The sequence below is a fragment of the Silene latifolia genome, chromosome X (genome assembly GCF_048544455.1).
Source record: "Silene latifolia isolate original U9 population chromosome X, ASM4854445v1, whole genome shotgun sequence".
NCBI lineage: Eukaryota > Viridiplantae > Streptophyta > Magnoliopsida > Caryophyllales > Caryophyllaceae > Silene > Silene latifolia.
In genome coordinates this window covers 337,461,760-337,485,346 of record NC_133537.1, presented here as the reverse complement: position 1 = coordinate 337,485,346, position 23,587 = coordinate 337,461,760, and the positions used below count along the sequence as shown (strand labels likewise).

At 36.3% G+C, this 23,587-nt stretch overlaps 3 protein-coding genes across 3 annotated transcripts; 1 reads left to right on the top strand and 2 right to left on the bottom strand.

Moving 5' to 3' along the window:
* Positions 1-433: 433 nt before the first annotated feature.
* Positions 434-10,523, bottom strand: LOC141619208 (putative histone-arginine methyltransferase 1.4). Its single transcript, XM_074436240.1, has 15 exons — positions 10,177-10,523; positions 9,792-9,854; positions 9,490-9,589; positions 8,314-8,457; positions 7,964-8,067; positions 7,751-7,849; positions 7,584-7,653; positions 6,894-6,990; positions 6,743-6,797; positions 5,434-5,517; positions 3,197-3,274; positions 2,550-2,653; positions 2,283-2,455; positions 2,036-2,196; positions 434-959 (listed from the first exon to the last, which is right to left on the bottom strand). The coding sequence occupies exons 1-15, from the start codon at positions 10,378-10,380 to the stop codon at positions 876-878; spliced, it is 1,620 nt and encodes a 539-aa protein (XP_074292341.1). The 5' UTR covers positions 10,381-10,523; the 3' UTR covers positions 434-875.
* Positions 10,524-11,719: 1,196 nt separating this feature from the next.
* LOC141619210 (uncharacterized) lies at positions 11,720-15,810 on the bottom strand. Its single transcript, XM_074436241.1, has 5 exons — positions 15,572-15,810; positions 14,672-14,778; positions 14,402-14,549; positions 12,761-12,955; positions 11,720-12,222 (listed from the first exon to the last, which is right to left on the bottom strand). The coding sequence occupies exons 1-5, from the start codon at positions 15,698-15,700 to the stop codon at positions 11,989-11,991; spliced, it is 813 nt and encodes a 270-aa protein (XP_074292342.1). The 5' UTR covers positions 15,701-15,810; the 3' UTR covers positions 11,720-11,988.
* A 2,085-nt stretch (positions 15,811-17,895) lies between these two features.
* LOC141619153 (ubiquitin-like-specific protease ESD4) lies at positions 17,896-22,691 on the top strand. The gene is made up of 9 exons (XM_074436172.1): positions 17,896-18,801; positions 18,882-18,961; positions 19,052-19,145; positions 19,248-19,346; positions 20,254-20,346; positions 20,429-20,548; positions 20,742-20,845; positions 21,622-21,694; positions 22,186-22,691. Exons 1-9 carry the CDS (start codon positions 18,025-18,027, stop codon positions 22,246-22,248), a joined length of 1,503 nt encoding a protein of 500 aa, XP_074292273.1. The 5' UTR covers positions 17,896-18,024; the 3' UTR covers positions 22,249-22,691.
* Positions 22,692-23,587: the final 896 nt, after the last annotated feature.

The following is a 23,587-nucleotide window of genomic DNA, read 5'->3' as shown; positions in this document are numbered from 1 at the left end:
TCGGATGCAAATGAGAATTTGTGCACATTGAATGCACGTTTTTTGTTTCAAAAGCTGATCTGTATACAGAAGAGAATGAAAGATACAGCACAGAGAAAAGACAACATTGACAAATGCCACCGTCAAAAGTTGATTGCACATTTTCTAAACAAGAAAATGAGAAACATTTTTTTTTCGAGGTGGTTTGAAAGTCGGTGGCTTTAACTTACCTCTCTCATTCAAAAGGATGAGATAGGTTAGTCCTATACCAGATAATCAATCTAATTTTCTTAAATTATCAAAAAAAAAACAAAAAAAAAAAGGGATGATAGCACATTTGATTTATTGCCTATAATTGTAAATTTATAATGAAAAGCTACATCAAAATCGCTTTTATGACACCCTTAAAACGAAAATAAAATACGAAGTAAATAACGAGGCCACGTCTAGTAAATGAGGCGGGAAAACAATAGAGGATACATTAAAACTCAGCAATTTCTCAAACGAATTTCGCCAACCAGACTCCTCAAACTTGAGCATCCATATCTTAGTTCCTAAACAACTATGCATACAAGACTTGTTTCCAAGTTACAACAGCCCGAATAATTGAAACCAAAGTTGTCAAAAAAAAAAATGAAACAAGAACAATCAAATCACTTAAATCTGACGACCGATCATAACTTACCCTAATCTAAATTTAACAGATACAAAACCCAATACCGACATAATTAGAGCGCTACCCACCTATGGTAGATAGGTTCATCATACGCGAAATCACCCATCAAATTGTATGAACTCAGCGTTACAAGCATTGCGTGTGGGTAGATTTTTCCATGTTATCGCCTCGTATGTTTTGCATACACGAGTCCACGGTATTAGGCTTCAGAGATTGTGATCTATCGAATATGAACATCTGCGTTTTCTAATTCTTGTCGTAATAATTCAGTTCCTTCAATATCCAGTGCTTGGATGTTCATATCCTGTAAAAAAATATTGAAATACGAAGCTATCATGACCAAATTCTGAACATTAAATTCAAGTTACCACAGAGCAAAAATCACGGTAAATGTTCCAGTAAGTGGATTATAACATCTGATGTACTATATTTTTTGAGCATTAAGATAAAGCTTTTGAGTTTTAATTTATAAAAATTGAGTTTTATTATAAAGTTTTTTGAGTTCATTTACTTAAACATTAATCTCAAAAAGTTGCATTATAACTCCAAAAAATTACATAAAAGCTCAGAAAAATTTGATTTTTGACGTCATAAAACTAAAATGTAATTTATAAACACTATAGAACTCAAAAAAAAATACAGAAAAACTCAAAAACTCATTAAGTGTGAGATAGTACATCTGATGTACAATTCTTTTTTCTCTAAATGTTCCCTTCAAGGACAAGGGCTTAACCTTTGTTCTTGCTAAAACATACTCTTTTCAATCATTTCCATACGCCTGTTTCAAAATTCCTCGCATAATTTGAACAAACGTATGAAAATGAGTTGAGAGGAGGGAGTATAAAGGTAGAAGCATCAAAGACTCGAGGGACTCCTCTTTATTGTTTCTCAAATTTTTCTACCAACAAATCCCTCAACGTTGGATAACTATCTCTTGAGATAAGCAGCACTATATTATTAGGATCCCTTACCGTTTCAGCCCCCAAACTCAAAGCTTACAGATCACCATAACAATCATGCAGAAATGTTTGACGAAAGTTATAGTTAGAAGGGAGGACACTGCGATTTGATCATACTACCCCCTCATCCTAAAGGTGGTGATGGAGCTTACCAAAAGTGTGTATTAACCATCAGAACATAGGATGCTTTGGGCCCAGTACTTGGGAAGTTGGCAGCTTGGCGTAAACTATTAACTAAGGATCCTAACAACATCAAAGCCAAATTATGGCATGCATACAGAGGACTGAAGGTCTAGGTAACAAGTGACAAGTATGCCTCGAATCGGAGAGATGATAAAAATCAAGTTAATCTGATAATAACTAGGTTGAACGTTTCTGGAGTAAGCAGCAAGTGTAGTCAAGCTCGTATTTAAAACAGTACCTGTTGCTGTAAAAGCTGTTGTGGTTGCTGATCTTGTGTAGCGTAGGCCTGAGGTTGGATTTGAGGCTGGGACATCCTATAATAGGGCTCTTTTAATTCCATTTTTCCGGTTGAAGTCTGAAGAATGCCTCCTTGCTCAGCGCCAGCACCCCACATTTTAGCTACATAAAGATTGATCATCAGCCATACGGCCCATACGCAGTTTAGCATCTGAGGTTGAAATTGTATAAACGCGATTAACACCTACCTGACAATGTAAGATATATGGTATAGCTCTGATTATTGTGCGCAACCATGTGAAGACGGCCCGTAATTTCTTGTCCAGCCATTACATAAATAGGTTGGGCAAGGACGCAGCGTAATTGATACCAGTGCGTTGTTGGTGCACCAGGTGCTGTTGTAAGCCACCTTTGGACAGAACTACACAGAGAAGGGGGAATTTAGAGATAGTTGTCGTCAATCAAAATGAAGATACACACACAGAGATTAAGTCCAGTAATCAAACAACATCTACCTTCCGTCAAATAAAACATCAAACCAACAAGCTAACCCATGCACTCTTAATCCCACGGCTGCCGTAAACTTCAATGGAATGTCAATTTCATACAACTGCTCTTCCTGTGAAATCAAAATTAAGTATATTAGATCGTAATCTTCCAACAAGTCAACACATAATGTGCAGCAGAAGCACAAGCATTTCAGAAGCAGATCGGCAATAAAACAAGGGGTCCCTGAGTAGTGAAGTCCCAAAGACATCATAATGTCATTTAATGAGGTCCAGTTTCTCATAAAGAAACAGTGGTATCAGATCTGGCTCAGACACTTGTACCCTTGAACACATAGGCCTTCTGTACATAATGTTACATCCCCTTGGAGGTGATTTAAAAGGTATTCCAAGGAATTGAACTTCTTTGTAATTGTTTGCATAATAGCACGTGCGGTTGTGTTATTTATTACACTCTTGACTCTTTGTGAGCTCTTAATGAATTAGCTACCAGGTTAGGTCATCTGTTGAATTTGCCTTTATAATAAACATCGAATAGAAATTCAAGAAACCTTTCTCTAAAAATTTTTTTTATAGATTTTATATACTGGCACAGATGAAAAAAGACAAGACAGGTGCAAAAAAAAAAATAACTTTTTCTTTTACAAAAATAGCACCTTTGTTGTTGAAAAGTCTATCACGTGGCTGATTGCCGGTGCAACAAGCAATCGCGGGTCAAAAGCATCTACCACAGGCTGCAAAAGAACAAAACAGATTATGTCAGTTACATAAGTAATTCACAGTGACAAGAACATCTGGAAATTTCCCAAGACATCAGAACTTGGAAGCAGATAAAATCCATCACTTGCTAGTTGCTAGCAATTAGATCCCGACAATGTGATCGACTCTCTTCTACTTTGAGCACCTAAAAACTTCATGTTTCATTGGACAAAAGAATTAAGGAGCAACAACAGCATGTTCTGGAAAATTAAGTTGAGTAAAGATGTTGGATCACAATCACAATGACCACAAATAAAAGCAAAAATGGCAAGATTCTCCAGTTTTTTCCAATCCCAACAGAGCCCCCATCTTTGCCTCGTTTAATGTCGTTTGCAGACCACCCAGGTTGGACAATTGCCATGGATAAAAGTTGATGCTAACAGAAAGATATAGTCGAGGAATGAAAGAGAGGGAGACCACTTATATTCCCTAATTTGAGGAATGATTTGAAAAGAAAGGAAGTCTTGAAGATGTTCACCTTTGGTGTTGCCAAAAATGACAAGATTACTGAGAAGGAACAAATTGAAAAGCTAAACAAAAAATTCTTTCTCCTTAACTGGCACCTTTCTATTTTCCTAAAGTAGCTAATAAGGCAAGAGAAGAAAACAAATTTTGGAAACTTGTGAACATGTCCAGAGAAGAGGAAGTGTTTCTCCCATTCACCTCTCAGAACTTGAGTGGTGTTGAGCTCATGTAGAACAACTAGATACACTTATTAGCATGAGTTTTGTCTAAGGATTAGACAAATCAACTCAATCAAGTTGCCTCCCACATTGAATGATAGCTTGTTAGTATAAATAACAATCAAAACATCCCAAAGGTAACATGAGGGTTTTCACAACTTTTAAGAAAGGAGCAAAAAGCAAGGGTAAAAAGGAGAAGTAACATATGAAGGGTGTTTAATTATGGGTTGGTGGGTGGGCTATGGCATATGTTGTAAATATAGGATGGGCATAAGGAGTACTTGGTAATGTTTTCTGCCAAAAAGGGAATTGGGAGTTTGGGTTGGATCATCGGTTTTTTAGTAACTGTTGTCTGTTACCTTTGGGCTGGATCGGAGGGAGTATACCATAATGGTAAATTTGATACAAGTTCATTGATTGTAAATACATCCTTGTTTAGAGCAAACGCCTAAAGGTAAGTCCACCAATGAAATTGTTTACCATACAGTCATACATGGAATTACACAGTTATGGCCTTATGGGGTCCTTAACGTAGAGGGCATTCTGTCACAGGACTCCTTGAGGACAATGCTAGTATGCTACCCCAGAATGCTAACCTTGGGTTAAAATGAAACTTGATATATTGTTACTTGTGGGTCTGCAACACGCCACAATTGGGAAGGGGCAAAAATGTCATCCACTCCACTTACTGTACATGGACGGAAGATTGGATGTAATCCTATAGAAACATGATCCAACGCCACAATGATGTACCTATCCTCAATGAATGAGGGATAGGGTCCCATAAAGACAATAACCCAGACGTCAAATAGTTGTACTTTAAAGAATGTTTATGGGCACAAAACCTTTATACCCAAGCATCCTCTCTCATCCAAGCACAATCTACTTCCTTAACATCTCTATCATGCGTGACTTCCTACTATAATATCCTGTTCCAATCCACATTAAATATATATGTTGAATCACTTGGGAATTCCCACATTCAAGCACGCAGCAGGTGACTGATTCAGATCAGGTATCCCAAATCAGCAACCAAATTTTAATACACACTTTTAAAGCTGGCCGCTACAGTTTAGCTTATAGTTACCTCATGTCCTCAACAGTTAATTATGCATTGACACCTAATATTTTGGTTTCTTGGTCTCTTTACTGAGAAAATAGAAGAATAGAGCTGTAACTCTATTCAAATCTGAACTATTAAACCAGCCTCACTACAAGCCGTAAAAGCATTTTATGGAAACTCAAAAGTGAAACTCACATCACGAGAATGTGAATTGATAAGTATATAAATCAAAAAAAAAATATAACAAATTAAAAAGGCGTCAATTTAAGTGGAGGGATAAAACTTTTTAACAGGATCCAATTATCACCCCAACGCGTATTCTCATATTGACATATGACACCACATGCATATAGAAAAGAAGCAAAGGTATATACTATATATACAGTACCTGTGTAAAATAACCTTCGAAGGCTGATCCATGCAAGGAGCTCAAATCTACCCCAAAATAATTTTGCTGCTGCCAGAAGAGTGCCTGAAATATGTTTAAGCAGCAAAACTTTCATTCACAGGAGGCTTCTGAAGTTAAACGAAAAGCAGTATAGAAGGTGTTGCATTTTTTATGTGGTATATGGGCCATTCAAGCAATTTTAAAACTATCACTCGACTGTGCAAGAACTCCATAAGAAACTAAAACTAGGGGATTCATATTGGAGCTTCTGTTTTTTTTTCTAGAAATAAATCTCAGCTGACAAATTAAAAATAAAACTTGTTTTCTAGTGACCCTCTTACAAATTTGAATGTTTGATTACTTGCTTGAAATGGAAATTAAAAGAAAATGATGTGATTTAATTTATTCCACTAAGGGAGGAGGTAAAATGATACGTATTGCAGAAAACAAGTTTTCCCACTATTTTATCCAAACCCTATGTTTATATGATAAACAAAGATGGGAAAGCCACAACCTCCCTTCAACTTTCTTTCATATCACTATTATGGTTTCAGATAGGAATTTGAAATATAAAAAAACATTTGTTTGACATTTGTTCTTCCTACTGCATGAATTTGGATTCTAATGATTAATTCAAGACTATAATCCTCAGTACAACTATGAGTTACGAAACTTCAATTCATAGTAATTATTAGGTCAAATTTCCAAATACTACCTTCTAACTATCATATTTCTGTGAAGCGCTCGCATTTAAATCAATGTTTGGAAATAAGTCCCGTTTTATAACAATCGTTTATGTCTTGTGTTAACCACTGGCCACATTCCGGCCAAAAATTCCATTTTTAAGACATTGACCATCAAATAGAGACTTTTAGCTAAATCTCAAGATTGTACACCCAAAATTATGAGGGGAAATGAAAACCAAATCGGTTCGATAGGGAGGAAAAAACAAATTTTACACAGCTTCGGTAATCCACTTCGGAATATTAACCTTCTTCTCAGGGAAGCTGGTTTGAAAGTGTAATAAGATTGTTATACAAGGGGTAATCTCCAAGTAGCGGTTCAAAACTGAGCGTCGCACAGAAGTTGGTATTTAAAAGGGAATATTTGAAAATTGATCCTACTTATTTTAACTAGAGTCTTGTCGGAAACGGATGCTACCATATGAAATGCTACACAAACAGGAAGAGGTTTTTGACATCCTTTTCATGCAGTTAAAATTCTCGGAATAGGCTTTCAAAAGTTAAATGATGACATCTATTATAGCAAAGCTACAAATCTAAAACAAAAGGACAATTCGAATTTGTACCTTGCTTGCAATTTCAACGAACAGATGTTCATCGCTGAATGGTGCCATGTGTATTCTACATGAATAAAATTCTCAGGTTTAAGACATAGAGACAATACAGTGAAACACAGGTACCAACAAGGGCTGCACAAAGGAGGGGGAAAAAACACACCTTCCAACTCCAGGGAACATTTTCCCCATTGGAACAAGAAATCGATCACGAGCAATAATATAAGACTCCAACATTCTTTCATTAACCAACAATGTGCCTACATTGCCGTGAATTAGGGGTTAGAAAATGTAAAATTATCCTCATTAGTTATAAATTAATAAGTGTATAACACAGCCAAGTGTAAAACCTACACTGTCACTAAAAGCAATAAGTGTAAAACTACTGTACAACAAGTGCTAAACGAATACTGCATAACACAAATAAGCTTCCTGACATATAGCCATTGGTGAATAGATGCCTTAATCTTGAAAGCTTTGCTTTTAAAACAGTTATATAATAAAGGATACTTTCAAAAAAAAAAAAAAAAAGTCTAGTAAACTTCTAAGTTCTAACCAAATAACAAAAAGGCATCCAATATTAGCGGTACAACTTAAATCAAAGAGATGGAGATAGTGGCAAGCTTAAGTTTAACAAATATCTTGGTAAAAGATTAACAAATATGTTTATGTATCACAGACTAGGGTCAAAGGATAAAACAGCATGCACATGTAGTGTAAATGAAAGGGGATAAGAAAAGTACAGTTCATAAGCAACAAAAAAGAAACCTGACAACAAGTTCACTACATAGACACAACGGTAACTTAATTACTTATCCAAAAACAACTAAATCAATCAGAAATGTTCAATTACCCATAGGTTCAGAGATTAGTACGTCAGCCTTTTCAGGCAGCTCTACTTCTTCAACCTTGCCTTTAATCACCTATGGATAAAATACTATATTAGAAACAGATCATAATCTAACAGTAGACACTGCAAATGTATTAAAAACAGCAAATAAAATACCAAACTTAAACTACCGTTATTCGTTCAGCCAAAGCCGGATTGCCTGCAATAAGCTTACGTGCATAATCAGCCATCTCCGAAGCTTCTACAGCATATACATGCTTTGCTCCAGCCTGGATTCAAGAAAGTGCAAGAGGAAATGTATACATCAGCATCAGCATATCTCATAAATAGTTGGGCGAACAAAATGTATAAAATTTCATTTCAAAAACAGCTCGCATTTTTACCTGTGCGGCAAACAATGACAGAATACCACTACCAGCCCCAACATCAACTACCACCTTCCCATTAAAATCTACACGATTCTCCATCACAGCCGCGTAATAGGTACCTGTAGCAAAAAATAAAATAGAGTTTCAGCGATGATAGTTTCGTGTTGACACCATTTTCTACAATTTTGCAAATAATATAGAATGATATATTTACATTCAACTAATAGGTTGTGGGATGACTGACGGCAATCATCTCAGTTACTAGTAGTCAAAAATGAGTTTTCTACTTAAGTTAATTTCATAAAACAACACATTTATAAACTATATAAAAAACGATGCTACTAGTCAGAAAATAGCTACATTACCTGTCCTCACGTAGTCCTGCATCATATTCTGCTGATGGAGCAGTTGCCCATAATAATGAAAATACATTTTAGCCGATGATGCCTCAGTCTTGTCATCAAATTTACATTTCAAACTAGATACTATCCCATTTGGAAGCCGTGATCCTGAAAGAGAAAACAGATAAGACCGGTAGATTATTATGTCTGCATCCCAACAGAAGAACGAGCAACTTGCATGTTCAAAATAGAAACTTCATATCAAATTAAATAAAGATTCCCGTGTTACGTTAAAATTTAAAATTATAAATGAGCATCTAACATCAAGATGGAGGATCAAAATTATTGTTAAACCCAACTCATGACACAGTAACTTAACCCGTTCTCCACCGACTGCTATAAAGCAGATTCCACCAAAAAACAACTGGTGCGACAGGAATACAGAAACAGTCTTTAAAGAGGAGTGTTTGACTGCATTTATGTTAACAAATGAATCTGAATAATTGATAACAATTTACCCACTTTATAAATACCTAACCCATAGACCTTCTACAATACTAATGTATGATATTATTGTGTTGAGATAACTAAGGATCAAACCATTTATACAGGTCCAGCTTGCAGGCAAAATGAATGAAGATTTAAGTTGCCCAAACTCAAATAAGGACTTTACATGTAGAGGCGCAGAGCCCATCACATAACATATCCGGAAGTGCATAAGTAAAAGATGCTGCATATTCATATTTCCAATTACTGTGTATGTTTCTACTTTCTAATCCAAATTAAATCAGTCGAGTGCCACAACACAACATGTTCATAAACCCAGTCTAGCCAATACTTCGAGTGTACATTACCCAGATCACATCAAGAAACCTGCTCTCCACAGCCAAATGCAAGTACTTAAGTATCGATTATTATATGAATCAATGCCTTGAGGGAGGGTCTGTAATACTAGGCGACAAAGCCACTAACATTAATTTGATGAAATAAGAGCCTATCATGTTCTTCGCATGTAGATAGAGTAATTGATTCCTGGTTCAACTAATTCAGTTTTCAGCAAATACTTGCTCGACCATCATCAACCAGCAAACCACATTAAAAAAAAAAACTAAACAATGGTGGATTACCGCCTGATGAGGAATTAAAACCAAAATAATAAAAGTCAGATCCTTTTCCGAGCATTAATGTAAAAGCAGGCACCTTTTGTTGCTTCTATCTTCCATTGCTCAAACGTGCAATGAAAGGCCGAACTTTCCTCCTCATTTCTAAATCGAATAGTCACTCCCTTCGCGTATGACTCCTGTTTTTAAAATCACAGTCATTGTTTGCATTTCGTAATTCAAACAACTCGATTTATCACCTAACAACAAAAATCTAACAAAAGACCTAAGCTACACGTGACTTTACTATTCTAATTACCTCGTCAAACATCTCAACATAATCGGAAATTCACTAGACAAAATAAACATAAACTCAAAAACGCATCATATCATAATTCATACCTCTTTATTTTCGGATCCTCCTTCGCTCACGCATATCGATTCAACTGGACTCAACTTAAATAACTGCCAAACACAAAAAACAATACATCACCATCATCACACCTATGTTACTCCTACGCAGCACGACACTTCGACGCTTCAATTTCAGACCGAAAATTTAATGAATTCGCACAAAATAACCACATCCGACACTCCGATACTTGCAGCAGCTGAGTCAGCGTAATACTACAACCACAAATTAACTACACGACTTTTCAAAGTTAGCATATCTAAGCTTATAAAATCAAATGAATCAACAATTATAGTGAAAGACCGTCTTATTCTATAATTTGCGCAAACAAATTTCGCCGAATCAATTTAAAGTAATACGAAATAAAGTAATAACCTGAGCGTTGGAAAGATCAATAAGTAAGCTAGAATTAGGTTTAGCGACATGGTGAAATCGAAGTTCGGCGACACCAGAATCGGCGGAGAAGACAGCGGAAGACGGCGAAGAGAGAGGAGAAGAAGCGGCGGCGGAGGAGGAGGAGGCGAGGAAAGAGACGGAAGCTAAAGTGAATTCGAGGCGTTTAGAGGAATTGTCCGCCATTGTTGTTGAGTTGAAGGTGAAGGAAGAAGAGTGATTGATGTAAAATTAGGGTTTTGTGTTTGCAGGAATAGTGGAGGTGATGAAAGAGGTATAGTGAGACAGGTTGTTTGGAGGCAATGTACTGTAGTATGAATTTGATGGTTATGTTGTGCTGTTATACCGTGTTTAAATAGCGTATCTTTGTTTCGGGACGATTTAACGGTTAATGGAAACGGTAAAATATGGAAAGCGTCTGCTTTGCTCAATATTTACGTGATTTTGTAGGTTTTATGGAAGATTTGTTTGTTCGATTTATGTTTAGAGTTTGTAAGTTGAAATATACCTGAGATGACTACGTAAAGAGTTCGTTAGTCGTTACAAGTGGTTGGTAGATTATATAAGGTACGAGTTAAAAATTGAATAAAGAGAGTATTATCCACGTTAATACGTTATGAAAATAATTAACTACAACTATGGACTAGAGATGATATTTTTTCTTGGTGGATTATATTAGGGATGATATTTTTTTTTTTTTGGCACCCGAAAAGAAAGGTGTTCCTAATGCGATCTCAAGGCCCGTTTAGGGATGATATTAAAGGTGAACAATTATAGAATAAATTCGATGTGCATTGTACAACAATCTTACAAGATAATTACTCTTAAATGTGCGATAAGAGAGGTGATATTTTCTTCTTGGTGGAATGCGAAACTATACTACTATACTAGGGATGATATTAGAGGTGCACAATTATAGAATAAAATCGATGTGCATTATACAACGATTTTACGCGATAATTAATCTTAAATGTGCGATAAGTTAAATGGTACCGTATGTCTAATGACTAGAGGTAGGAGGGTTGAAGTGAAAATAGTTGAATCTTATTTGTAGCTTTTGTATGTGGTGGACAAACGGACAAAAGTTTGATTTAAATTGTCAAGGATAAAGATAAACTATGCCTTTAAATAACATATACTCCGTATGCAAGGATTTCAGTTTATTTTATATGTTTTTTTTCGGTGCAAAGTTAGCCACAATGCAAGAGTGATTTTAATGTTAGACGGGTTATTCATGACTTCACCAACTACACTAGGTGACATCTGCAATTTGTTTTATCACAAATTCTCATTTGTGACAGGCATATCCGCCGCAAGCTTGCGACGGGTCAAGTATAAGCTATTTTGGTTTATCTGCCCACATGGGTAGTACTTGACCCGTCTCAAGCTTGCTGTTGTTTTATACGGATTATGTGAGATGGTGTCCTGCAAGGCCAACCGGTTGCATATGAACTGTGTTGGTACTGTTGGACAATTGGTTTAAAGATGGCCGAGTAATGAAAAATCGGCAATAAAAGAATACCAGTGACGAAAGTTCGAAACATACTAAACCATGATAAAAATCTCCAATAAAAATTGTTGGCACAAACGCAGGAGGATCCTCAAAACATAGTCATATATGTATATCAACATACTATGACAGCAATCTGTATCACGTTTGATTAAAACAAAGGAAATTGCAGTAGTAGTTTATAGTAGCAGACTAGTAGTGAAGGGTTTGCGAAGAGGCGGCAAACATAACTTCCTCATGGAGATGATAAGCAGAGGCTCCATATGTACAATGCTGTGATAGACCTAATGACTCGTCGTGATTTTGATTATGGATTGACCATGAAGAGCTGGAAGATTAGACTCGCAAAAGTTTTGCCATGATTCTTGCTTTTGTTCTTCATTTTCAGGATATAGCTTGTAGACTGACATGATAATGTTCCGAGCAGCTTCCCTGGCATCTGGTAGCCTGTCGTTCAACAATTTAGCTGCTGATTGAACCAGTAAAACCAGACCAAATTCCTGAAGTTCTTCAAGACTCTGCGAGTGAAACATGTCAATCAATTAACTGCATGCTATTTTGGCTGTAAAATGATACTCTGTTGCTCGGACTCTTCCATATTCCTCACGTACCCGTGTCGGACACTGGACACTCGGACACGGGTAGGAAACCCAGACACTTCATTTTAGACCAAAAACATGATTTTTTTTTAATAAAATAGATGAATCTGACCCTTGGACACGTACCCGTGTCGGATACTTGAGACCGAGTCTGAGCAACATAGATGATACTTCGCATCACACAAGCAACTAAGCAAGTATTCCCTCCATCCCATTTCTATTTTCCCGTTTTGAATTCAGGTTCAGCAATGCTAGCTTTTCCACAGTCGAGAATCACATGTGACCAATTTTGCCTCGTGTCTCTCTATATATTTGAGAATTTATGGTTCAAGTTGACATTGATTGTCCCATATTAAAGTATAAAGGTAACAATGTAAATGTAATGGACTAATAAACGCCTGAACGGAATATAGCTCAAAGAGTCAAAGTGTCAAAGCAGGAGAATGAATTTAGTTACCATTCGGGAGACACAGTTAGAGAGGGATGTAGCAGCTTTAGCTCTAACTTTAGGATTGTGATGTCCAGCATATGTCTGAAGCTTTTGGAGTACAGGAAGAGGAGTGATAGACTGAACCATTGAGTTTAAGGTCTTGTCTGCTTCCTCGCACACAAACCGCTTGTCTTGAGATGCTTTCAGCAATAGTTGCAGAAGCTGTAGTATCACCAGAGAAGTTCTCAATGATGTGAAATTCATAGACTGAAAACAACTTTAATGCGGTAAAAAAAATCTCAGAAAACTTATATGAGAAAGCTTTACATATTAGAGTAACTCATTACTCAATACTCATTAACCATAATAAAGGAGGAATATATAAGAAATTAAGAATCTGACTCTGCCTCGCATATGGAAGGGGAAAATTGCCAAGGCAGGTCTCGTACTCTCGTACAAGAGACATTGGAAAAAGAAAAATACAACCTTGGCAGAGTAAGTACATTACTCAATACTCAACAACAATAACATCAGAGCCTTAATCCCAAAATGATTTGGGGTCGGCTGACATGAATCATCCTTTAGAACCGTGCATGGGTGAACGCACACCTCAAAATGCGAACAAAATAAATAAAACATAACAAAATGTCAACATGATTATTAGAAAAATCTCAGTTAAGCTTTGGAATGTTGTGGATACAGTGTATTACCATAAAGCAGTAAGAAACACAAAGCAATTAATTTACAACTAAACCCTTGTCTCTTCTTCGCTTGTAGCCATTATTTTGGTGTTTAGACAATATTGTCTTATCTTTCAAATTCAACATTTATGCATTTTTGAAACGAAGGGCTGGTATGGGTTTCAATTGGATGATAACGAAAAAGTGAGCAGCTTCAAGAAGAATAAACTAATAAGAAAGGACAACTTAATCAGATGTAATTATACTGAACTTATAGTTTTTTGAGTGAGAAATTAAATTCCAGATTCAGTTAGCAAATCTCCGAAAAATAGCCACAACAGACCATGTGAGACGTAGACCAAGTGGTACAATTATTAAGATGATAGAAGAGTGAAGAGATGGAATTATGAGATAAGAAAATTAGATAGGGGCATTAGAGATTGACCGCACAGTAGAACTCGTGAGAGACCGTCTCCCACTAACTTCTCACAAGTTATAGTACGACTATAGCCTTGTTTTTATTGATAAACTTAACTGAAGAAACTGGGTACCCCTAAACTTCTAGACAGCTGTAGAGGCATCCTACATTGCCGAAAGACGCTACATCATGTACTTATGATTGGCAAGGATATAATCTCACAACATCATGTTAGTTGTTTTCTTAAATCTTCTTGACAAAATTTGCACGGTATTCTACATCTATTTAAAGAAAATAGTCGAAGTTGATATCTATTGACCAAGAAAATGGAATGGTGATGATACAAATGGGACAGAGGTAGTAGATGGTTCGCGGTTCCATGTTCTTGTGATGAAAGAGAGACTGAGAGAGTACAAGGAGTAACATACACCTAGATGAAAGACAGACTTGCAAAATTAAGCACACTTGCTCCAAAAGAAAGCAGGAAGTACAATACAGAAGACCATAGGCGACACATATGTTTAAACTACGTAAATAATGTTGTAACGAAAGCCAAAACAAGGTCATTACCAGGTTATCAAATGCACCCGATAAAGTAGGCTCCAATAGCTTATCACGATAGGCAGTAAAGATATCAGCAGCAGTCATGATTGTTGTCTTGCACAAAGCACTTCTCGGGTTTTTTATGGACTTCACCAATATCAGCATAACTGGTTCACTGATTACCATATAACATTACCGTACAGTTAACCAGCCGAATATACTACTACCGACTACATGGTAAAAAAACCCTAACTAAACTTCGTAAATTACAATGAACAAGAGCTGTAAAATTCTTACATCAACGGAAGCAAGAGATCAGAGTGGTAAAGAGCCAGTCTCCGAGTATCATTCAATGATTCACAAACTTCAATCCAATTCTTTGATTCCAAACCCGCAATCAACCCCTGCAAATTTCGCATATTAAGCACAAATCAGATCCAATTCGCTTAAAACCAACTCCCAACAATTTTCATAACCTTTATAGTAGTCAAGACGGATAGAAACAAGCAACTACAAAATACACATAGAAATGTAATAATCAAAATGCAAATCACACATCAATTTTTCTTCCACCAAATTCAAAATTCTCCGACAATAACATCTAATTTGAACGACCTATGTAACAGGGTTTGAGCAAAACCGAAACAAGCAGAAATCCCCCTAAACTAACAAATTGACAAAATTCGTAAATCTCCTGATATTTTCCCTCCAAGATTGCGGTCTTACAAAGATATATCGTAGAACATATCATTTCAGTAACTATGTTTTAGCATTCATGGGCCATATTCTCGGTAGTTGTGATCCGTCTTACACGATATTAGCACAAAACCCGCCTTAAAGACTAAACGTCACTCAATATTTAGGTAATTACGATCCATTTTACACAACATTAGCCTAAAACCCGCCTTACAGAAGACTAAACATCGCTCAATAATTAGGTAGTTCCGATCCCTTTTAAACAACATTAGCATAAACCCGCCTTACAGGAGACTAATTCTACGCGAAAACATCAAATACATAAACTGACATCGCTCAATAGTCAATACCCACAAAAAATGAAGCAATACCCACAAAAAATGAAGCAAAACCAACAAAAAATCAACCAAGAAAACAGCAAACAAGCAAGAAAAACGCACAAATCACCAAATCAAACGAAAAATTGAGCAAGAACAAAGTGAATTTAAGGAGAGATTATACCTGAATCTGAGTATCAGGGTTAGAGAGAGGAGTAAGTTGATCGGAAGAAATGTAATCGATGGTGATTTCAGGAGGAGGAGCGTCGCCATTAGTGGTAGTAGTAGTGTCAATGGAGGTAGAGGAAGCCATTGTTGTTGTTGTTGAGAGAGAAAATAGAGAGAAGGAGAATGAGAGGATTTTTGAAGGATGAAATGAAATTTTGAAGAAGTGAGAAAGAGTGGAGAGTGTGATTTGACCTTTGTGTTGAAATTTTCAAATTTTGAAAATCTCATCTAAATGGTTCTAAATTTCTAATCCAAGCCCATACCTTTCACTGATGGGTTATGGACTATGGTGGAATTATGGTGGAATTGGTGAAACTGATCCGATTTAATTTGAGGTCGAGTCAATTTTACCTCGATATGAAATTACGAATGGATAGATGAATATAAGTTGACTTGATTTGAAGGTCGTTTGTCTTTTTTGGAAAGTTTATTTGTGATTAGTTTAGTAAGATGTTTTAAAAAAAGGTGAACCGAAAATGAATTGATTTAACCTGGTTTTAATTGAATGCATTTGTATATGTTCAATTTAATAGATTTTTATGTGTGTAGAATGTAGATTAACCTGTCAATGTTTAATTGTATAAAACTTTTACTTTATAGAAATACTGAAAAACTTATCCTACTTAATTATTGAAAAACTCAATAATTAGTGCCTCGATAATACATCCAAATTGAACATGCAGACGATAGCAAAACGGTTGTTTGGACAGAAGGCAGTTTTGTAATGAAACTATCAATACGAAAAGAACCGAATTAAGATGATAATGTCCTAAAAATTATATACATATATTTATCAACATTGCGTGCGATTTTCACCGACCCGACTATCTGCGTGCTAGCCTAGCACAACCCACCTCCAAGTCGAACATGCACCCCACGAAAGTCTTCTAGCAATGCCCGTCTGAGCACACTAAAACTCAATTTAAACAAAAAAAAGTCTTTATTAGATGGTTAGCCTCAGATATAAGGCGCTAGTAATAGACAAACTTCAAATGATATTTGTCACATATCACGTCATACAACTCGCAAACTTTTTCAATAACTTATGGATATCTTTTAGGCCACTTCATTCGATTCTTTACATTTTCTAACTTGGGCCATTTCATTTGATTGTTTGCGTTTCTTATTTTAGGCGATTCCATTTGATTGTTTATGTTTCCTCATATGGATATATTTGATTAATTGACCCATATACCCTCTAATGCTAATACCCTAAGATAGCACATCGCGACTCGGCCCTACCTATCGCCTCACCGTGTCAAGGCTCGGGCAACTCTACCGCAAATTGACCCATTGGACACCTTTAGGGCTCTGGTACTACTTTTAATTTCTAATCGATAACTTTCTACAGTCCTTTGGCACATTTACCAATGCATTTATTATATCGAAAATTATCTTTAATTTTACAGTATAAAAGGGAAATGATAAATATAGCCCTAAGGGCTGTATATAAGGATCTATAAGGGGAAATAAATCCTTAATTTTTGTATTGATTGCATTGAGTAATGTGTAATTTAATTATTAAATCCTAAGTTAATACCACATATATAAAAATCTGATATAAAAGTTTTGATATTTTTATCGTACTCTTATAAATGAATTAACAAAATTTCGCATAATCATCGATTATAAAATAGGGTCAAAAAAATTAAGGCTCTGTTTGGCAAAACTATCTGAAAAGGTAGCTGAAACCTGAAAAGGTAACTGAAAACTGAAAAGCTAAATGAAACCTGAAAAGGTAACTGATAAGGTAGCTGATAAGGTAACTAATTATATAAAAATGTGTTTGACAAACTAGCTGAAAACGTAGCTGATTTTGTTAAAATGACGTAAAAGGTATAAAAATGATTTAATATTATAGAATAAAGGGGTAAAAATTAGAAAATAAGTCATTTCAGGTACCTGATTTCTCAAATCTTCCGAGGAAGATTTCATTTCAGTCGACTTATTTGACCAAATAAGCTACTTACCAAACACTTGCAAAAAAATCAGGTAGCTGAAATTTTGGTCAAATAAGCTACTTTGGTCAAATAAGCTACCTGATGTGTCGTGCCAAACGAAGCCTAAATGACGTGTTTGAATATAAATGGACGAAATATTAAAAGTGATTTCCAATAATATAATATAAGGGTAATTACTAGACGTTATTAAGAACAAAAGATTACTATTCTGTCTGTTCCGTGACCTTCATCCAAAAACAAAAACAGCCAACTACCCCCAAATCAAACCCAGGAAAAACCCTAATTAAATCATCAAATCACCCAAATTTTTCTTCTCTTCCGTAATTTTCAAATCTTTAACGACGTCGCGACTCCTACAATTCCATCGGAATTCTCGATTCAAGTAAGTACAAGGTAATTCGAATTGCATTGTTCATGATTGATGAATTAGGGTTTTTTTATTCAGTAAATGGGCGCGTTAACTGTAATTCGAAAGCGTGCTAGTGAATTTTTTAGTTTATACGATTCATCACCATCCGAATCGATTGATTTTTCGAATTATAGTTTATATAGTAATCAAATTGATACGAATGTTTTGAAGAAACGTAGAATTTCGTGTTTGAATCAAGTGAAACTCGAGAGTAGTGCTTTAAGATTACAGAAGTATCCGGAATCGGTAAGGAAGGTACGGAGAGAGGTTCATGCGCCTTGTAGGTCGAGAAGGTTCGGGTTTTTGTCGAGTTCGAAGAACGCAGGATTGAAGGTTAGAGTTAACGAGACACCGGAAAAGGAGAGGGGTATAATGGGGAATGTGTTTGGGAGTGGTGGGGGATTGTTTCGGACGTATCAGGCTAAGAAGGAAGCTGCATTTGGTACATTGCGGCATTTGCAGGTGGAGAAGGAGGAGGTGGTATCGGAGGATTCGAGTGAGGTGGTGATTATTGAGGATGGGAATGAGGTGAAGTTGGATGAACGGAAAGGGTTAGGGTTATTGATAGAGGCGCGTGATTTGGATAGGAATGGGTTGGAGAGTGCTATGGTGAGTGATGGGAATGTGTTGCATTCGACGTCGCTTGATCGTGAGGCGTATAAGGACTTGATCAGGAGCGTGGAGAAGAAGTACTCTTCTAAGTTGGACTATTTGAGTTCTGAAATTAAGTCAAATGAGGCCAAATGGACTTTGTTGAGGTCGTGGAGAAAGCAACGGGAGGAGAAGAAGCAAGAGGAGCTTAAGAAACCTCAGGAGGTTGTTTTTCTTATCTTTTCGTTTCTTCTCTTGTGCCATTTGGGTATATTTGGATTACTGAATGTGTAGTTGAACTGTAGGATTTGTTGCGTGAGCCGTTTGTGCCCCTTACTGAGGATGAGGAGAGTGAAATTAATCGGGCAATGGCAAATTCTAACAGGTATTGGCTCAAACCTGGATTGTACTCCGTATATAGTAGTTGGGTTTGGGCTTTTCTTGTATAACCACTTCTCTTTTGCTTCATATACAGGAGAAAGATTTTGGTCACTCATGAAAACTCCAATATCCAAATTACTGGTGAAGTATTACAGTGTCTGCGACCAGGTGCATGGCTGAACGATGAGGTGATTTGCTTGGTGAACTTCAGTCATTTCCATATGACTTCCAGTAGTTATGGGCGACTGTTTCTTAATCTCTGTAAGTTTGGCCTTTTTGTTCCATATCAGGTCATCAATGTGTATCTGGAATTGCTGAAAGAAAGGGAAAGACGAGAGCCGAAGAAATATTTGAATTGTCATTTCTTTAACACATTCTTTTATAAGAAGGTTAGTGGTAGTTTTATGCTGTTTTTTGTTTGCTTTCAGTTAAAGTGTACTTTGTCTGTACTCAAATTGGTGTACACCACATGTGGAGTATTGGTTAGGGTTCCGGTCATTTGTTTGTGTTGATCTGCTTATGTCTACATCTATATATAAGTTACATTGGATTAATTCGCCATGCATTATCTATGAAACATCTCTACTCCTGTTTGGAGCACCCAATTAAAAGGCCAGCCAGCCAACATGGAATACTTTGACCATAAGTTAATATGAAACTAATATATCTCATTGTTTACGAAACTGTGACGTAAACTTATTCTTGGTTGAGTTTTTAGCCTTAACTGGTTACATTTACTAATAATAAATAGGGTAAGGGCAATATATGTCATATGATGTTTTAGCATTAGCATTACTCAATGGCCTCTTGTAGAATCTTTTGATAAGGGCAGGATTAGGCATATCATGTCTTTTGATTTCAATTTCGGAGTTAAAGGTCTCCATTTACTAATCAAAATTTAGTTGTTGTTGTCCCCCCCCCCCCCCCCGGTATGCTTTTGTTGTTGTTTCTTGTACCATTCTTATCTAATTTGTCACCACATTTTTTGCTTACTATTTTTATCCTTTTTTTTCTATCTGCACCCCTTAGTTACTTGATAATTTAGGAGTACTTTGCACAAGCTCAGTCAAATAGATGCACAAATGAATGGTAAAACAATATGCACGAAACAATTTGTGGTTCTTAAGGGGGCTTAATAACATCGACTCTCTCCCTGCTGCTAAATGGGCACGCAGGAGAGCAATCGTTGTATTTCCTACTGATATTCATACGGAGTATATGACTGCAATAAGTTGTGCTTTGCTGTTTATTGTCGGATGATTGTAGTATTCAATGCTTCCTGGCTTATGAATGCAGCTGGCAGGTGGGAGGAATGGGTATGATTATAAAGCTGTGAAAAGATGGACCTCTCTCAGAAAGATTGGGTATAAGCTCAGTGAGTGTGACAAAGTAAGTTAGGCTTTTTAGCTTAAAAATTTGACTGTTTTGCACAATTGTTATGTTTACTGACCACTAATTTGGACGATGCCAGATATTTATACCTATCCATAAAGAGGTACATTGGTGCTTGGCAGTTATTAATAAGAAGGACAAGAAATTTCAGTATCTGGACTCATTGGGAGGAAGAGATTCGCAGGTTCTAAGAGTACTGGTATGTATTGTAGAATCTTATTCTACACAACATGAACTCGTCCACTTGTTTACACTTTACACTGACCAACAAACTTTAACATTTATTAATGTAAGCCACATAGTACTTATGTATGGTCTATTGGTCTGTCATTTGGCAGTCTCAATTTAGCATGTATGAGGAAACTTTCACATCTTCTTGTTACTTCTCTCAGGCTAAATATTACGTGGATGAAGTAAAGGACAAGACCGAGCAGGACATTGATGTTAGTTCTTGGGAGCTTGAATATTCTGAAGACCTTCCTGAACAGCAGAATGGGTAAGTACAACATCTCTGTTGCCAGATGCATTCATTTTTGTTCTTTTTTCAGCGTATCTTCCCCGGGCTCATGTTTCTTCTATCTAAGTTGGCTAATGTGCACGCTTTTCGTTCTGTGTTAAAAGAGAGATGCCTAGAAAGATTCCGTTGTGGGTAAAAGGGGAGGGTGTAGCTTATGAATAGAAGATTGCTGTCTGTATTTGATTTCACTCGTGTCTATCTCTGTGTACGATAATAGATTTCACCCCACTCTAATAATGACCAGTTGGAGCGTATCTGATTTCCTATCACACCCACATCAGAGTTGCTCATATTTGAATATTCTAGATGGTTTCTGTATCATAATGAAATAAGATGTAGAACTAGATATTAATTTTATTTCAAAATACGATTCTTCCTTTGTTCTTGCATTTTGTTTTATTTAGCTCGTTTGACGAAGAAACATTTATAAGTGGTCCAGCAATTTTTTGCTGTAGGAAATTATCAGGAATGATTTATAAGACTCCGTATGACCATAATTTGAACTCTAAATGCAATGGGCTAAAAATATCATGTGTGGTTTACAATACTGTTCAATATGTCTTGTGATCTGTGTTCAACTTGTTACTGTGAAAAGAATTAGTTGTTTGATTCATGATTTCTCTAAGTAATCTTTTCGTTCTCTTTTTCCTGCTGGTGACTCGGAAGTGTTATCAGGTTATTATCTTTTTGGTCTCCTTGTTTAGGATTTTAGATCATTATAGATGTTTGACAGCAGACAATTTTGGTGTGATCAGGTTTGATTGTGGTGTCTTTATGATCAAGTATACCGATTTCTACAGCAGAGGCTTGGGGCTTCATTTCAGCCAGGTAAGTGTCTTTTTGGTTGTTAGTTGCCGAGTTATTTGGGGTCGGTTAATGTGAATAGTCTTTTGGCATTGTTAATGTGAAATGATACACACCGACAAGGTTGAAAGAAGGAAACTGAAATAGAAAACAAAGATGGAGCGACTAAAAATTCAAGTATTTTCAGTAAGGTGGGAAATTGAGAGAATTCTTTTGACTGAGCAAATTTGAGATGCAAAGTGGAAAAATAAGCGATTTAAGAAAAGTCGAGAACAATAAAAAGAAGCAACATCTCATTCCCTTTCGTAAACAGAAATTCCCTCCATTCCATTGAAGGTTGCCTAAAATGGAAATGGAGTGGGGAGAGTCTGGAGTCAACCTATAAAAACAGTCCATGCTGAAAAAACGTAGACTACTATGTGAGCATGTGAGCAACTGAGCATGTGTTTTTCTACCGTAACCATGCTTTTGTAGTTTTTTTCGACTCATTTATGAATGGTACATTTATGGTGTAGGAAAACATGCCATATTTTCGACGCAGAACAGCAAAAGAACTCTTGAGGCTCCAAGCTCATTGATACGCTGCATAATCTTGTTCGTCATGAGCTGTTATTTTTGCTATCGGGAGGTGTTGTGCTTTGATCCTCTCTTGTGGCCAGAAATATGAAATGTCCTGAAGATCGTACTGTAAGCCGACGACGAGCTTGTACATTTTTATATAGGTTCTTTTTTCACTTAGCTCGAGCATTTAAAAGGAAAAAGGAAACAAATAACAATCAGTGTCTGCATAATATAGGTTTATGAAATCGCTAATTCGTGTTTTTGATGTTCATCTCGTTGTTAGAATGTCGGTACTTGGTTGAAGAAAACGTAAACTGGATATCGGTATTTTGTAGTACAGAATCCTTTTTGAGTTCTAGACATGGACCGGTGGCTTGTGGATATATGGAATAGTTTTAATTTGTAACTGTGTGGCTCGTGGACATACCGGTTATGTATCATTGCATTTGATTGATTACGCTTTCTTTATGCTTAAGCACCCTGCAATTTTATTTTATTTTATTTTTGAGTCGGAAGGGGAATAATTTTTTTACCGTTCATAGCTTGTTTATTCAAAAAAATACGGCGAAAATCTTTTAAGATGAAGATATGTTTAGGATCACAAATTCTCATTATAGACGGACACTATCCGTCTATACGTATAGACGGATACCATTTTCCCTCACAAAATACCCATTTGCAATAAAGTGGGAAGCACATGGGAGGTGCCCCACCTTGTCCCCCCTACCCATTTTATTAGAGGTCTTTACCCGTTTGTTCGCCCCACCCGTCTATACCAAGACCTATTGGTTTAGGATACCCTGTTGGTTACCGTTAGACATTGTAGATTTGTAGGGTGTGTCTACATTCATTAGCAATATAAGGTAAGGTAAATCTTCTTCGACAATCTCGAATGCAAGTTTCTTTGTAAAGACTACGAATTAACAGGATTCCATTAAACTAGTGTTTCGGCTTTGTCGACCATTCTCATCTCTACCAATCCTTGAACCCTTGATCTGAGGCTAAATTTTTTTTTGCAGCAATAGTTTAAAGTTTTCGCATTGCTTTGCCAATAGAGACTTAGGAGGATTAGAGTTTCGATCACCGACCTTAATCTGGCGTTGTTTCATTTATATTCTAGACTAGTTTAGGACCCGTGTAAAATTGCACGGGCATATATAATAAAATTTTACAAATTTAGTTTGAATGTATTAACATTTTACGCAAACCGTCTACCTTAGATGTAAATAAATTAAATTCAATCTAAAAATGACACAAGAATTAAATTCAATCCTTTTAAAGATGATTTAGTAATCGATAGCTTTTGATCTTTTAAAGTCAGCAATCACCCTTAATATATAATTTCCATCAACCCAT

Coding starts and splice junctions, on each gene's coding strand:
- LOC141619208 (XM_074436240.1), bottom strand. CDS start 10,380: ATGGCGGACAATTCCTCTAAACGCCTCGAATTCACTTTAGCTTCCGTC. Junction 7,654..7,750: donor CTTTGGCTGAACGAATAACG/GTAGTTTAAGTT, acceptor TTTTATCCATAG/GTGATTAAAGGCAAGGTTGA. Junction 2,456..2,549: donor GATGTTTTATTTGACGGAAG/GTAGATGTTGTT, acceptor TTCTCTGTGTAG/TTCTGTCCAAAGGTGGCTTA.
- LOC141619210 (XM_074436241.1), bottom strand. CDS start 15,700: ATGGCTTCCTCTACCTCCATTGACACTACTACTACCACTAATGGCGAC. Junction 14,779..15,571: donor ACCCTGATACTCAGATTCAG/GTATAATCTCTC, acceptor CGAAATTTGCAG/GGGTTGATTGCGGGTTTGGA. Junction 12,223..12,760: donor CTAACTGTGTCTCCCGAATG/GTAACTAAATTC, acceptor TTTCACTCGCAG/AGTCTTGAAGAACTTCAGGA.
- LOC141619153 (XM_074436172.1), top strand. CDS start 18,025: ATGGGCGCGTTAACTGTAATTCGAAAGCGTGCTAGTGAATTTTTTAGT. Junction 18,962..19,051: donor GCAATGGCAAATTCTAACAG/GTATTGGCTCAA, acceptor CTTCATATACAG/GAGAAAGATTTTGGTCACTC. Junction 19,347..20,253: donor ACACATTCTTTTATAAGAAG/GTTAGTGGTAGT, acceptor TTATGAATGCAG/CTGGCAGGTGGGAGGAATGG.